General features: G+C 33.3%; 1 protein-coding gene across 1 annotated transcript in view; it reads right to left on the minus strand.

Annotated features, from left to right (window-relative positions):
* Positions 1–11,117: 11,117 nt before the first annotated feature.
* LOC133193102 (uncharacterized) overlaps positions 11,118–17,404 on the minus strand; it is a 38,213-nt gene continuing 31,926 nt past the window's right edge. Inside the window, exons 12-17 of the mRNA XM_061329077.1 lie at positions 14,333–14,434; positions 14,134–14,158; positions 13,803–13,879; positions 12,683–12,704; positions 12,514–12,584; positions 11,118–11,203 (exon numbers count right to left, since the gene is read on the minus strand). Coding sequence (XP_061185061.1) covers positions 11,190–11,203; positions 12,514–12,584; positions 12,683–12,704; positions 13,803–13,879; positions 14,134–14,158; positions 14,333–14,434 — 311 coding nt within the window. The 3' untranslated portion in view covers positions 11,118–11,189. The remainder of the gene's footprint in view (positions 11,204–12,513; positions 12,585–12,682; positions 12,705–13,802; positions 13,880–14,133; positions 14,159–14,332; positions 14,435–17,404) is intronic.

Below are 17,404 nucleotides of genomic sequence, written 5' to 3' on the forward strand. Positions count from 1 at the left end.
TAAGGGAAGTCATACAATTTATAGACTCCACATTATAACTGTTATATATACATTTTATATATGCTTACAATACTATACTTTCACATTTATTAAAAAGAACCTAATTTTGATTTTTTTTACTACAGATTTAGTCCATGGTTCTTATAGATATGCACATCTTATGCCTGAAAATTCTTTAGTTTGTTTGTGTGCCAAATATCTTGGAGTAATTTTAATTCAAAGGGAAATTTAGATTTTGGTTCCATCCCTCGTTCACGGGTGAGGAGGTCGAAATGCACAAATTCAGTTGTACTAAATGTTAAAATAAGTTAAGAAATCCTAAACAAGAAATAGAAAAAAGACAATGAGGCACTTGAGTTACTTATAAGTGAGACTCTCATAGACTATTTGAAAAAAAAAAATGGTAAATTCACTGAATGTGAAGAACAAATCAAATTCATTTGATGCGCGGAACAGTTCAGTTATTGATAGCATTAATTCATTTACATTCTATATGTATTGCGGGCAACAATTCAATTGAATATTTTGAAATGACCAGCTGATAATAAATATTACAGTATATGAGTTTGTAATAATTTTGGAACAACATAGAAATTAACTCCCTTTGATTCAATGTTGTTTCTTTAATGTTACGTTCTAAATTGACTAATTTGAGAGTTGTTTTTCACATCTTAATCAAAGACCCACAAACTTGCAATATCAATCATTATGTCAATAAGATGGAAAAAATATTTTTGTGGATATTTATTTTTTATTGCTCGTAGCCTTTACTATATTCCTGAAGAAATATACTGAAAGTAGATTCCCGACAATTTGCTGGTGAAAATTACGAAGCACAAAAGCAAACTGCAAATCCTTAGTTATGATATAATGCTTATAAACCTCACTTACTCGTCGTCAAGACACCCCCCCCCCCCCCAACCCGGGTAAATCCCGGGTATTATACTGGGGGTGACTATTTTTATAAAACGTTTATTGTATTTTTTTTTTTTTTAAATTCCATATGGAATACATTGTAAATGTGTTTTAGAAGAATAATTTATGAAAGAAGACAACTAAAATTATCCTTACATCTTGGGTGTATATTCGGGGGTGGGGGTGTTAGAGGTTCCTGTTCACAAGCACCTGTGGTACACATGTATAAACTTTTATGCAAACACTTGTAAACATCTCAGTCTATACCATTTTTATGTTATAGGTATAAAACATTAAAATGACCTATCGATCTTTTCAGATGAAAATGTAAAATTTACGGATTACTGTGTAAAATTTAAAGATTAAAATGTAAATTTTACAGATTAAAGTGAAAACTTAAAGATTAAGGTATTAATTTTACAGATTAAAGTATAAATTTTACAGATTAAAAAGTAAAATTTACAGATTAAAATGTATATTTTACAGAAAAAAGTAAAATTTTACAAAGAGTAAATTTTACAGATTAATGTGTAAATTTTACAGATTAAAGTGTAAGATTACAGATTAAAGTGTAAAATTTACAGATTAAAATGTAAATTTTACAGATTAAAATGTTAATTATACATGTTAAAGTGTAAATTGTACAGAATAAAGTGTAAATTGTACATATTAAAGTGTAGAAATGAAAAACAAAAATAAAAAGTGTCAAAATGTCACTAATACGCTTCCACAGTTTCACTAACCTCTTCTTATCTTAGGATATTCCTAAGTTATGCCGTAACTTTAAGACAGGTAAAACAATTCCTTCGGAAGAAACTAGAAATATTACGACTGTATATAGAATAATACTGAACTAGTATATGAATGAAGACTTTTACAGAGAGAGGGATCTATGGATGTTTGAGATCATGTCAAAGTTAAGACTGCTTCGTCATTTGATATTGGACATCTGTTAGAGATGTTACTCCAAGGTATATAATATGTCCATTGATGAAACAGAAATTGCAAATAGAATGTTTGACTTTTCAAAAGTTTGTGGATTTCCGAATGTTATTGGCGCAACAGACAGAAGTTCGAATAAAAGCCATTCATATTTGTAAGCAAACAAAAAAAAATCATTCCATAAACACTATGGCTGTCTGAAAAATGTCTTTGTCATCACCTGCATACGGGGTTCTCAGTTGATTCGATACGCAAGAGCATGCTCTACGTATGAATAATTTTTAAAACGAGGTAAGTTATTGGCAAACAAGCTGATGAAACAAGAATATCAGAAGTCTCGTTTAAAGTCATCATTTCGTAAGTTCTTTGGTCGATACAATGACCTTGTCAGCAAATGCAGTTTATCATTAAGTCACATGCTGACTGACGTTTTTCATACTAATTGTTTGGCCATTGATTACACACTGAATTGTCGACGGATTTTTCCGTTATTTCCCGATCATGACAAGGAGGCGGGTGTGACCGGTTGGCAGGGGATGCTCACTCCTCCATAGCACCTGATTCCACCTCTGATGTTTTAGAGGTCCGTGTTTGCTCTGCTCTTATTTCGTAATGTTTAATGGACTTTGGAGCTCGAATACTGTTCGTTATCTCCACATATTTCATCCCAGTGAGCTTGAAATAAATGATACTACATAGTCTGACACATCTGTTTCATATTTGGATATTTGACTGGAAGAAAAAAAAAACACGTAAGAATTAATCTAACAACCAAGCATTATGATAAACATGAAGACTTTAACTTTTAAATCTTCAACTTCCCTTACTTATGCAGCAATATACCTTCATCACCTGCCTACGGGTTTATATCTCCGAGTTGATCCGATACGCAAGAGCATGCTCTACGTATGAACAATTTTCAAAACGAGGTAAGTTATTGACATACAAGTTGATGAAACAAGAATATCAGCAGTTTCGTTTAAAGTCGTCATTTCGTAAGTTCTTTGGTCGATACAATGACCTTGTCAGCAAATACAATTTATCATTAAGTCAAATGGTGACTGACGTTTTTCATACTAATTGTTATGCCGTTGTTTACACACTGAATTGCCGAAGGATTTTTCCGTTGTTTCCCGATCATGACAAGGAGTACACGGCGGGTGTGACCGGTTGGCAGGGGATGCTCACTCCTCCATGGCACCTGATCCCACCTCTGATGTTTTAGAGGTCCGTGTTTGCTCTGCTCCATAATTTGTATTGTTTAATGGACTTTTGAGCTTGAATACTGTTCGTTATCTCCATATATTTTATTTTCAAAACAACTATTATTGTTTTTGTGCACAGCACTTTTGATGAACTTAAAAAAAATTAGATGCCAAACTTTCAGAATTGATCAAATAGTGCAAACTCTTATCATTATCTGGGGAGGCAAAGACCCCTAGGACACCCCCCCCCTTTTCCCACATTTTGCCTGTTTTTGGAAATAGATAGCACAAAGTTATGTTAAAAAATATGTAATTATGTATTAAAACGTCATGTAATTATTATATGAAATATGTACATGTACCATGTGTACACCTTTTTTAAAATTTCTAGACCCGCGCCTCACATTGGACTTGTGTCACCCTACGAGTACTAGTTTTATCATTATCATTATTAGATTGCACATGGTGTATACATCATTATATCAGTAGGAATTAATTCATTGTGTGTTTTAATTGGAATATATTTAATGAAGTTAACAGAGCTTATGTCAGGCAGTAAGTACAGCTTTAGGTATAGAATGGGGTAAAATAATCTGAAATGCAAATGGTTGGGGTATAGTTTAAAAGGGTCAAAGATCATTGGGTTCCACATGCATTTAAATATTACATTGATGCAAGTCTCGGGGGGGGGGGGGGGCATTCCCATTTCCTGGATACCGAAGCAATCAAATAACTTTAAATAAAATCGGAAACCCTGAAGTGTCTTTGTATTCATTCATGGCGGATTAAATGGCATAAGGGGTCATGAATCCCCCCCCCCCCGGTCTCCTTGGCCACCCCCTGCCCTTCAAACGACAAATGATCATGTAACTCAAAAATGAACTTAAAATGTTCACAGTATGACCTGCATTGAATTCAAAAGTGCATCAATGACAAGTTTGCTCGATATTCCATTCATGATTTTTGGTAAACCCATCCTCCCAGAATTAGGAATGAAAATCATTCAGAGAGGCACACTATTAAACTTTGTACCCATTTTTGTACATATTCACAATTTTTTTAAATGTCAAAACAAAGTATTGGTTTGTATACATGAACAAACTAGATGCTGGGAAAAGGGGAAGGAGTTATTTCTGCATGTCTTTATTGTGAAAACTCCTAAAATTTGCGAATATTAACCCCACTTCTGACTTGTCATCATTATTTACTCTTCTTCCAACATACATGTACGTGTTTATAAGTCAACAGATATAGACTCTTGGTCATATTTCTTGTTCTTTCTTGAATCTGGAATGATGATATAAATATTTTAAGAATGATTAAGAGTTGAACATGTCTTGCATCTTTAAATTGATTAAGCTCTGTGGTTGAATTAGCTTTACCAGTATAGCTTGAGTTTGGTATTCAAAACACCTTGATTAGTTATTTATAATCAAGGCATACAGCGTAAATATGCAGTTTTTTTCCAACATGGATAATAGTCATACTATGGTGACATGGTTTCAGCTTTGAATTATTCTGAAAACAATGCATGAAAAAAAATTGCTTTTCAAATATTGTAGCTCTTTCGCAGCACTTGCGATCACACGTTTTAAGTTCTGCATAAGGCTACAAACCTGGGGTATTTTCTATCTCTCCTTTTCTTTCTCTCTTTCTGACATCTACTTTGACCAAAAATTAAAAATGGAATAATGTAAGTAGTTTCTATTTTAAATTGACCAACTTTTGGGGATTTAAACTGTGTAATTCAATGATTTCCCTCCCAGATATGTAAAAAAAAAAGAGTACTCACAATCATGTCTTTGATCTACATCTAATTACAAAAGGACACAACCAGAAGTGTTTTTCATAATTTTTTACAAATGTTACATGGAACTCCTATTACTCAAGAACACGTAATTTCTTCACTTAAATTCCTTTAAAAAATACAAGTCTGTCTACAGTATGCAAAATAAATTAAATTCATGTTAAATAATTTGAAAACAACTCACTGAACCCTCAACTGATTTGTTGAGACAGGTAAACATACTTCTGAGGGTGTAATTATCATACACGAGCCTCTACAAAAAGTTTTAACTTACTTGAACTTCATCACATAGTGTTAATTCAAGTTTGTCCAAATCATAACCGCCATGGTAGGGTGGGGCCACAATAGGGGATCAAAGTTTTACATGGGAATATATAGGAAAAGTATCTAAAAATTCTTCTAAAGAACCACTGGGCAAGAAAAAGAAACTTATGTGAAAACTTAAAATAGTGTAGAACCAAATTTAATCATTCAAAACTCTATTTCTTCTACAGCTTTGACTCTGGATTTTATAAATACTTGGAGCTCAAGTTGACTATACTAAGATACATAATTTTGTTTATCGGTTTTTGATATTCTTGAACACTGTTGCCATGGTTTGTAAAAAAAAAGAAGATATTTTTGTGAATTTCATTCAAACCGCTACTCGACCTTGAGTTTCGGTTCAATTTCCATTACTTTGCGCACAACAGGATATGGTAATGCTAAATGTAATGATAATACATTGCAATGCATTACTTGAACTTGAAGTATAAATGCTAGTAATGTGTAATCAAAAAATTTGAATTACATGTAATCCAAAGTAATGCTGGTATTACATTGTAGATACCTATTTTAAAGAATTGAAAATGGACATGGAAATTCTTGTTTATATTAATTTTTTTAAATAATAGAAATTAATGAAATAAAATTAACCTATGTAAATAAACTCTCTGTATCTATAAATACATTTTTTTATTCTGTTGAAAGTACAATTACCACACATTTAAATTTTCATACTTATTTTAGCTCAGATTTAATTTCAAAGAATATTTTAAAGAGTTTATTAAAGAATATCCTTAAAAATATTTCTGGTATGAGGGACACTAATTAATGTACACTGTAAACTGATAATTGCCACCTTTTGAATAGAGTGTCATCAAAACATACAATGCCTCTACGGCTATGTAACAATTAAAACATGTATTGTTTTGAGAAGTACTCCAAAAACCAGCCCAGGCATTCCTCTTACTGTGTTTCTGAAACATTAATTGAGCTGGTCTAACTTGAGCTGACCATAACAAATCCATTGCACTAAAAGGAAATGAAGACGGGTATTCTACTTTCAGAAGAAATGTACATACTGCCCAACCCTTTGTACAAGTTGGTCAATACATTTAATTTTTGTCATAATTTAAGGTACTTGATCTTCATATGTCTTATTAAGTTCAATTTTAGTTTTGGGGAGGGAGTAAATTGCAGCAAAGGTTAAATTGCTTCATGACATCAATAATTACCCAAAAAGTGTATTGTACATGTTTTTATCTTATTGGCAATTGAAAAGTTTGAACTTCATATGAATAATAAAAAAAAGATATGTAAATTATTTACAGTGTAATAAATAAAAGTACTGTAAATTAAATTTGAATTATCATTCATCAAGGGTGGGATGCATGTTTATGAAAATAGTTTTGCAGTTTTGTATTTTTATTTTTGAAAAAAAAACCAACAGTAATGGTAATGGTAATGCATTACTTAACTCAAGTAATGGTAATGTAGTGTCTTACTTTAAGAAATTTAAGTAATGGTAGTGGTAATCCAATGCCCAAACTCTTGAAGTAATGGTAATGTAATGCATTACTTTACAATGTAATTCGCCCCAAACATGGTGCACAAATAACCTTAAATTATGTACATAATTCAAGGTTTATCGGTTTTCGATTTCCATGAATGATGTTGCCATGGTAATATACTGAAAGTAGATTACAAATGCAGAAAAAAAGTCATTTTTCGACCCCTATTGGCCCCCAAGATGAAAATGAATTCCGAAACCTTACTGCACATCTACAGGACACCATCAGATTAGGCTACTGCATAAAATGTCAGAGGAGTTCTGGGAACAGGGTCTTTTTTGTATAAAAACGTCAGTTTTCGATCCCCATTTGACCCCCAGGGTGAAATTAAAATTCAGGCTACTGAATCAAATTTAAGAGAAGTTCTGGGAACCAAGGTCTTTTTTGACCCCATTTGACCCCCAGGGTGGAAATAAAAATTCCGAAACCTTATTGCACATCTATAGGACACCACCAATCATCTTCAAAATGATGATTAGTCTACTGCATAAAATGTAAGAGGAGTTCTGGGTACCAGGGTCTTTTTGTATAAAAAAAACCCCGTCATTTTTCAACCCCCATTTGACCCCCAGGATGAAAATGAAAATTTCGAAATCTTATTGCACATCTACAGGACACCACCAATCATTTTCTAAAAGATGATAAGGCTACTGCGTAAAATGTAAGAGGAGTTCTGGGAACCAGGTTTTAGTAGGGGAAAAAAAACATTTTTGGCCCTCGTTTTGCCCATGGCGTAATATTTAAAACTCCAAATTTTATTGCACATCTACAGAACACTCCTCTTAAATTCTATGCAAGAGCCAAATTATCTTTCGAAAGGTCTTGGAATTTTCATTTTACACCCAAGGGGCCAATTGGGGATTGATTGATTGATTGTATGTTGTTTTACGTCCCGTTCGAGAATTTTTCACTCATATAGAGACGTCACCATATACCGGTGAAGGGCTTCCAATTTAGACCTTTACTCGGCACTCAGGGCCATTGAGCAGTGAGGGATCTTTATCGTGCCAGCGCCTGCCGTGACACGGGGCCTTCTGTTTTTAAGGTCTCATTTGAAGGACCCGCAACTTTCACTTCAAAGTGCCGAGCGCTTTGCGAAGGAACAGTTGCTACCTATTTTTTATCGACTTAGGTCAGTCGCGGCCGAGGCTCGAACCCACGACCTCCCGATTTGGGATTGAAAACGACCATAAAAATTGGTACTAAGTGTATTATTTTATGTGGATATTTGCTTTGAGAGTTGGAATCTGAAATATTTTTAAGATATTTGAACAATTATTAAATGAGATAGGTTACACATGTATAACTCCGTGGATACTTGCCCAACAGAATACTTTTACTATTCACTAGAAGTCTCTAAAGAGACTGTAGCTTTACTATAGTGTTGGGACAACATATCAATACGTACATGTATATGTAAAAATACAGAAATATCGAAAACATATTTTCAGTTTTTTTTGTTTACTTAACATTCAGGTTTATTATGTAAACAAATTTGCTGATATTATAACTATAAATATGAAATAAATTTATAATTAACACCACTTTTGTTAAATAATTTTGTTTTACAACAGATAAATGCATTCCATGAATAAATTATTCTTAATTGTGAAGAAATATTTTGTTCATTTCAATACAATAAGATTTTATATCTCATCTAAAATAGCCTGATATGTATCTTATTGTGACAAAAATATCATAAAACATATCGATATAGAAGTTGTACCATTCCAGCCCTACTTTACTGGTTTGTACATATATGATGAACGTGATGTATCTTTATGAGTAGTGTTTTTGAAAAAAAAAATTAATTCTATTTTTAGTAAACATGACAACATAATTTTTTGAAATAAAAAAAATGATACTAAGTATATGAAATTATGTATCTTAGTATAGTCTACTTGAACATCAAGACATTGAAAATGAATTCAGACCAAAACTTTTTGAGTAGTATTTTGAATGAATTTCTATTTAGTACACTGTTTGTCAAAATCAAAAGAACTGTTGTAAAGAATTACATGTATTTATATTACTTTAATCTACTTCTACTCAAGTCATATTGAAATCAGACCAAAACTGTAGGAAGAGTAGCGTTTTGAAATAAAAAAAAAATCAATACTATACTACTTTCAATACTATACAAAGCAACCATGGCAATACTGTTCATCAAAATCAAAAACCTATAAGAAAATTATCTATCTTAGTATGATGTACTTCTTTACCGAGTCTTATTGTTATCCAACCAAAACTGTTGGAGGAGTAGGATTTTGAATAAATTTCATAGAAATTTCTACTTTTAGTAACCATGAATTATGTTTATTACTGTAGGCTTACTGTTTCCCATGTCTCATTGAAATTTAACAAAAACTGAAGGAGGAGTAGCAGTTCGAATAAATTTCACAAAAATATAATTTTTTACTAACTAAAGCAACACTGTTCAAGGAAATCAAAAACCGATGCATACATAAAGTCTACTTTTGCTCCAAGTCTTGAAATCAGGTCAAAACTGTAGGATGGATGGAGTTTTGAAAGAACAAATTTGTTTTTACACTGTGTAATGATTGATTGATTGTATTTTTTCCGTCCCATTCGAGAATTTTTCACTCATATGGAGATGTCACCGTATACCGGTGAAGGGCTTTTTAGACCTATACTCGGCACTCAGGGCCTTTGAGCAGTGAGGGTCTTTATCGTTCAAGCGCCTACTGTGACACGGGATCTCGGTTTTTAAGATCTCATCCGAAAGACACGTGGCTCTCACTTCTAGTGCCGGGCGCTTGGCGAAGGAACAGTCACTACATATATGTTTACGTCTTAGGTTTGACGCGGCGCGGCGAACGAGAATCGAACCCGGGCCTCCCGATCACGAAGCGAATGCCTTACCACTAGGCTACTGTGACCGATTCACTATGTAACGAAGCTTTTATAAGTTTCAATTTTTCTTGCCCAGGGGTTCTTGAAAGGATTTTTTTTAAAGTTTGCACTCAGTCTTATCTCCGTTTGAAAGAGGTGTGCCCTTCATTTGAATAAATTTAAATTCCCTTCACCCAAGGACACTTTGAGGCAATTTTGTTTAAAATGACCCAAAAGTTAATTCTTGAGAAGTAATTGTAAAAAAAAAATTGTGACGAAAAAACTATATTTTACACGTTGCTTTACAGAGAAATATTTTACACTTGAAATAAAACTTTTTTGTATATCTAAATATTTCATCACACCTCTAGCGCGTTTCTTGATATTTTAACTAGTAAGATAATGAAGATTTAATCCTGACTGGTTCAATTGTGTACAAGCCCATTTATGATATTTGTACTCTGAGGGGTATGTTAACCTGTCTCCAACAATTCAGGTGAGGGTCCACAGTGAGTAGTTTTCAAATATAACAGCATAACAAAAATAACAGTCATGTATTTTCCAAAGGATTAAAGTTAGGAACTTACACGTTCTTGAGCAATAGGAGATCCATGTGAAATTTGTAACAAATTATGAGAAAACACTTCTGGTTGTGTCCTTTTGTAATTAGATGTAGATCAAAGATAACTTTTTTTTTCATATTTCTGGGAGGGATATCATTCTAGTTGTAGTATAAATTACACAGTGTAAAATTCTAAAAAGTTTATCAATTTAAAAAAAACTTGACTTATAATTCCATTTTAATCTTTGGCGCAAGTAGGTGTTAGAGAGAAAGAGGAGAGAGAGATTACCCCAGGTATATACTAGTACATGTAGCCCAACGCAAAACTTTAAAAACTTTTGATCGCAAATGCTAGGAAGGAGACACAATATTTAAAAAAAAATTTCCATGCATTGTTTTCAGAACAGTTTAAAGCTGAAAATGTATACCTTTATCCATGTTTAAAAAACTGCACATTTAGAAAGAAGTATATGATTAATTACATGTAGATAAATCAGGGTGCTTTGAATAGCAAAATCAAGCTACATGTATACCAGTATAGCTAATTCAGCTACTGCAACAGAGCTTAATCAATTTTAAGATTGTGCAAGACCTGTTTAACGCTTAAGCATTCTTAAAATATCTATATCATCATTCCTATTCAAGGAAGGGATACAAATGGAAGCCATACAAAAAAGCCATACGAAGGGAAACCATACAAAATATGACCAAAAGTCTATGATCTATTGACAAATAAACGTGTGTTGGAAGAGGAGTCAATGATAATTACAAGTGGGAAAAGGGATTAATATTCATAATAATAGGAGTTTTTCAATACTTAAGACCATACAGAGATAATTTCTTCCCCTTCCCCCCTCTTTCTCAGCCCCCAGATTGTTTATATACATTGTATACAGTACTTTATTTCGACATAAAAATCTATCTATCTATCTATGTATCTATCTATCTATCTATATATATATATATATATATATATACGTCGGATTATAAAGGAAAAAATGGAATTTTTAAAAACTGAATTTTATTGATGACGGGACGATTTTTTACTGTTACACAGGTGTTTGACCTCATGCTCACTGCCGTTCTTCTAAAAATAAACACATTAAAAAAAAAAAATACTACAAGCATATATGAAACGGTTTGTAAAAACAAAGTTTGTCAATATCAACTGCTTAATAAATTTTTAGTGTATAAACAGTAGATTGAACAACCTTAGCTATTTTTAGTAGGAAAACTACTAATTTTCACCAATAAAAATTGAAACTCTCGGAAACATAAATAATATAATTAACGTTTTTTAAAGATGTTTATCAAAAGTATTAAGTATTTTACTTCCAAAATAATAAAACCTTTTTTATCTTAACGCAAATACATTCTTGAATTACTGTTCTGGATGTTAACTTTTTTAGAGACATTCAACTATTCTTGTCTAATTAATTTTGTTCTGTCGAAAAAGTAATGGTCTTTCTTTATTATCTGACGCGAAACTAGAATCGATTATAAATTTATAATAGCTTTCATGGTCACTTTCTGATAAATTCCAGTTCACTGTCTGACCTCCATTAATAGTGTGAAATTTAAAACAAAAACCTTACGGAAGTTAATTAAATTTCCTCGACATGCTACTACGACTTCGTATGAAACAAAGATTCATGCATTTCTTTGCGAGAAACGGTTTGTTTTCTTTTCATAGAAAACATTTTTTTCTCTGATATCCATGCAGCAATTTCGGAACATTTATACAAGCGTCATTAAGATTTGCAGTGGAAAGGTTTTTTAACATGACATTATCATGTTTATATATATCTGAACTCTTAACTGAATATTTAATCGTTAAATATGTATGTTTCTATGTTAAAATCTTAAAAGTTAATTGATTGTATGTTGTTTTAAGTCCCATTCCAAGTCGAGAAATTTTCACTCATATAGAGACGTCGCCGTATACCGGCGAAGGGCTTCAAATTTAGACCTATGCTCGACACTCAGGGCCATTGAGCAGTGAGGGTTTTTAAGTTCTTATCCGAAAAACCCGCGTGACTTTCACTTGTAGTGCCGGGCGCTTGGCGATGGAACAGTCACTACCTTTGTGTACGTCGCAGGTTTGGCGCGGCGCGGCAAACGAGAATCGAACCCGGATCTCCCGATCATGAAGAGAACGCCCTACCACTAGGCTACCGTGACCTGTCTCTTAGAGTTGAAATTATCTTTTACTGTATAAATATGATGTTACAATGGTAAATATGTAAGCTACATAAAAAATGTTATTTGGTAACATTTTTGTGGAATGACTGATTTACAGTCTTTTTCAACACGTTCTCATTGAACTAAATCTGCCTTTTCAATATTCTAAATGAGTCCAGAATTATCAGTCTATGCATAAAAGCATTATCACAATACCTGCATTGACATCTTTAACTTTGTCATAGACATTCTCAGAGTCTCTACTTCCCAAAACATCATACTGTGCGCTGTCAACACAATAAATGAATAAAAAACTGTAATATAAAAAAAATAGATACATATAAAGACATTTATCAAAAATTCTTCTCAGAAAGTTGAAGCTTACTTGTTCTCTTGGTGTGTAGTTTCTGCAACAAAGAAAGAAAAAATAGAGAAACTAGTTTTTGTAAAGATTTGTTCGTAAATACAGGTCTATTAAGTGCTTCATACAGTTTACACAAATTCTATTATAAAGTAAACCACACACTTTCAGAAGTTCGATTTCCGCTATATTTCATTTCAAATTTCGAATTGATTGTGAAGTTTCATATGTGTATGTTTTATTCAATCAGTGAAACATTTCCGTCTCGTTAAACCATAAATGACTGAGAAGCTACAAAAGTAACCCGTGGACAAATCGTTGAGATATACCCGTATGTAATTAATATGCACGGGCCATTTGATTGGCTGCTGCTCAGAGTCCTGTTTAGACTGGTACCCTGACATTGCTTAACGGGCGCAATAATTCCTAGTGGCAGCGACTGGAATCAAGGGCAGAGAGCCAGAGAAATCTCGATGGCAAATCAACCAATCACAGTTTACGTAACGTATGAATTTTCGGCAATGACAAAAACGTTTCCGTATTTAACACACCTATTGGGGGGGGGGGGGATCAACACATCTGTGCATTTTGCATTTGAGAAAGCAATTCTTATATTATTCCTGACTGGTATTTGATACCCGTGATCTACACGACTTGTCTTCTATCTTTTTAAAACAATTTCGCACCTTTTAACGGGCGTCACTATTAGATTAAATAGCAAACTAACAAACATATTTTCAAAATTGAAGACTTCCAACTTTCTGATTGGTTGTGTATAAGCGACGAATTTAAATATTTAACAACATTTCGGCGAATTTGCCCTCGGGTGATGAGTAAAAGACGAGATCACCCGCGGGTATCCGACGATGTGAAAAGTAAAGAAAACTATTAAATGAAATGCTACATAATAAGTGCCTAGCTTCCATCATATCTCTACATGCGTCATGCATTTACTAGAAATGGTGTATGAAAAACTATTAAGTGCATGTATGTAGCCTTAAGTCATTTACCGGAACGGAAAACGACAAGCTTTTTGTAAAGACTAAAATCAATCCCAGCCCTATAGGTTGGCGCTACATTTACACCCAAATGTTCCTTTATATTCGTATTATACTGAAATACATGCTATTGAGTAACGGCTTACTTCTAGCATTTCCGTCAATACCCTGATATTGGTGGTCATCAAAACCAGTAACATGCATGACGTAATCTCCATTTTTGCTGAAAAAGAATTCCGATTATCATTGGTTTATTTATCAATTTTTTTTTAAAATTAAGTTGGCATTAAAAGAATACACGCATATTTTTAATAAATGTCTTCCTTTTATATCCAAGAAAAATTAATAACTAATTTTAATTTTAAAAAAATGTCTAAAATGTAGACCGACGTTACATGTACACAGGCCAATATTTTGAAGAAAAATGAGTGTTTCTTCACTATTCTGAGAGAATCGCCTATTTTCATTTGCACTTACCCATTTTTCTCGACATGATTTCCTCCTGAAAAAGAAAAGAAATATTTTGGAGATTAATGAAATACGTACATACAGTCAGAATACAAAAAAGCGTAAAAATAATCAGGTTTGTTATCTTGATTTTTTTTAAAGTAAAACATAAATAACGGTAATAACAATTGCATTACTAAAACAATAACAACAACAATGAATTACGTACTACGTTTTTTGGAAAACTTGTAGAAAAATAAATATGCCATTAGTCCTGCACATATGCAGAAAAAAACTCCAAACAACGATCCAAAAATGATAGAAAGGTTTTCTGAAAAGTAAAGACTAAAGATATATATTTGAAATTCTAAATAAGTCTGAAAAGTAGTAAATCGACCTTAAAAAACTGGAAAGTATGAAGTCGGGACGAACATCTATGAGTTGTTCCTACATGTATTTTGAACATATATTCAATGTGAACTATTTCTTGACGGGAACCTTACTAACAAATGCAGATCTTTTGGCTAAACAGAAAGTGGATATGTTCGTTGGTACATCCGGAATACCCTGAATAGTAGGGAGCTCTACACTGAAATAACTGTTACAGATTTTAAGTTATTCAAATTTCAGATTCCCCAGCAATTCAAATGACAAATCAAATATAAAGGTATAACATGTAATTGAATCATACAATAAAACAGATAATGATTTACTTAAAAGATTATTGTGAAAGACCTCTGCTCATTTCTTCCTCAGTACAACTGTGTAATACCCAAACAACTCAAAGAGTAGATACCTCCAAAGACTAACAGCAAATGTAATACTGATCGTGAAAACAGTAATTCCGTATTCAATCAATAGAGTAATATGTATCTGAGGTCCAGTGCTAGTTCTTAGGAAACTCCTGGCTACAAGACCATAACTGAATAATGGAGATAACAAACAGTATTCAAGCTAAAAGTCCATTAAAACAATACAAATCGAGAGCAGAGCAAACACTGACCTCCAAAAACATCAGAGGTGGGATCAGGTGCCATGGAGGAGTGAGCATCCTCTGCCGACCGGTTACACCCGCCGTATGCTCCTTCTGATGATCGGGAAAAAACGGAAAAATCCCTAGACAATTCAGTGTGTAAATAATGGCCTAACAATTAGTACATGTATGTCAAAAATTTCAATCAGCATTTGACTTAATGATAGGTAGTATTCGATAACAATGTTTTTGTATCGAGCATAAAACTTGCGAAATGATGATTTCAAACGAGACTGTTGATATCCTTGTTCATCAACTTGTTTGTCAATACCTTGCCTCGTTTTAGAAATTGTTCGTACGTAGAGCATGCTCTTGCGTATTGAATCAACTGGGAGACAAAAACTCAATAGGCAGGTGTTAAGGGTATATTTCTACACAAGTAAGGGAAGTTGACGATTGTTGACTAGACCAGTAATTAACGTAAGTTTAGTTCACCTGAAAATGATTTGCACTTACTTTAAACTAAGATATTAATCTTGCAACGAGAAGAATGATAGATGGTTTGTAGTAAACAAGCCATCTTAGGACACACATTAACTTCATTCTCAGAGACTTTGAAAGATGGAAGATTCATATGGAGACTTCATACAAGCTAGCCAGTATCGAACCAGTTTGGATACATAAACACCATATGCAGGTGATAATGGTTAATTTCTATTTAAGTAAGGGAGTTGATCACATTTAGATTTGTTGTTAGTTTGCCATTAATGTCTTTCTTTATCTAAACATCCAATATGAAACAATATCAGACTCTATTGGGTCTTGTATTTTGAGTTCAGTGGAATTGAAAAGTTTTTCCTGTTTGCACCGAGGGTGTTTGATTCGGGCCACGTATATAGAGTTCAAATACGATCTCCCAATCCCCACTCCTTGTTATAAGTAGCAAACGTTGTGGACTCTTTAGCTTTCCGTGGTTTTTCTAAGAAGACTTGGACTTGGAACACACTTACAAAAATGAACATGGAAAGACAAAATTAAGACAAGATGCATTGCACCATAAGTGTTGACTTTGGCCCGTTAGATTCTAAGAAAAACATAATCAGAGCATAACTTGAAAACATTTTAACAAAGAAGACTTGAAACTTGGAACAGAGATCAATGAGATAAAGTTTAGATCCACTGCATTACAATTTTTGACTTTGACCTATTTCTTCAAGATCAAATAAAAAAAATGGCCAAATCTTGGGAACCCTGTAAATTAGGACTTCAAACTGAGTACATGCAAAGATGAGATTAAGATTAGATGCATTGCTGTATTTTGTGAAGTCTTTGACATTCAGACTTCAAGCATACAACATTTAATGAATATTAAGTAAGGATGAACTTTACGAAAAGATGATTTAAAACTTTACTATATAGTTATTTTGAGCAATATATGAAATGAGGAGAGAATCAACAATAATTTAGACTTGTCCCTATTATTACTCATATAATACTCTTGCATTCTTAATATGGAACGAAAACTTCCTGTGAAAAATTATTTAAAAATAGCAGATGTTCAGAACGTGATCTTTCTTTTCAACAGCCATTGACTTTGATCTTTGAAACATGATCTTCCCCAGTAAAGCTCCTAGGCAACTCGTTATGATCTTGACGTTTAAGATTTGAATTATGACATATCTTAATGTCTTCAGCGACAAATATGTATACGTTTCAATTTATTAAAGGGCATTTTTTCACACTGAATTGCCTCCGATTACCAGATCATGACAAGGGCTCACGGCGGGTGTGACCAATCGACAGGGGACGGTTTCCCTCCTTGGTACCTGATCCCCTTTAATGTTTTCAGGGGTACATGTTAGCTCTGCTTTTAATTTGTATTGTTTAATTGGATTTTGAGCATTATAGCTTTCGTTCTCTTAACATTTCACGCAAGAGCATGTTTAATTCACGTACGAACAATTTCTAAAACGAGGCAAGCTATTGACAAATAGGTTGAAGATACAAGAATATCAAGAGTCTCGTTAAAAGTCAACATTTCGAAAATTCTATGGTCGATTCAACGACCTTAAGTAGAATGTTAACTGACGTTTTTCATACAAATTGTTCGGTCATTACTTTCACACTGAATTGTCTACGGATTTTTCCGTTTGCCCGATCATGACAAGGAGCACACAGCGAGAGTGACCGGTCGACAGGGAATACTTGCTCCTCCATGGCACCTGATCCCATCTCTGATGTTTTAGTGGACCGTATTTGCTCTAATTACTGCTCGTTATCTTCATATTTCACTCAGAAGTTCTGGATGTACCTTATGATCTCAATAAT

Source organism: Saccostrea echinata, unplaced genomic scaffold (genome assembly GCF_033153115.1).
Source record: "Saccostrea echinata isolate AGI-Se365-2 ecotype Australia unplaced genomic scaffold, CSIRO_AGI_Sech_v1 ptg000027l, whole genome shotgun sequence".
NCBI classification, from domain to species: Eukaryota; Metazoa; Mollusca; class Bivalvia; order Ostreida; family Ostreidae; genus Saccostrea; species Saccostrea echinata.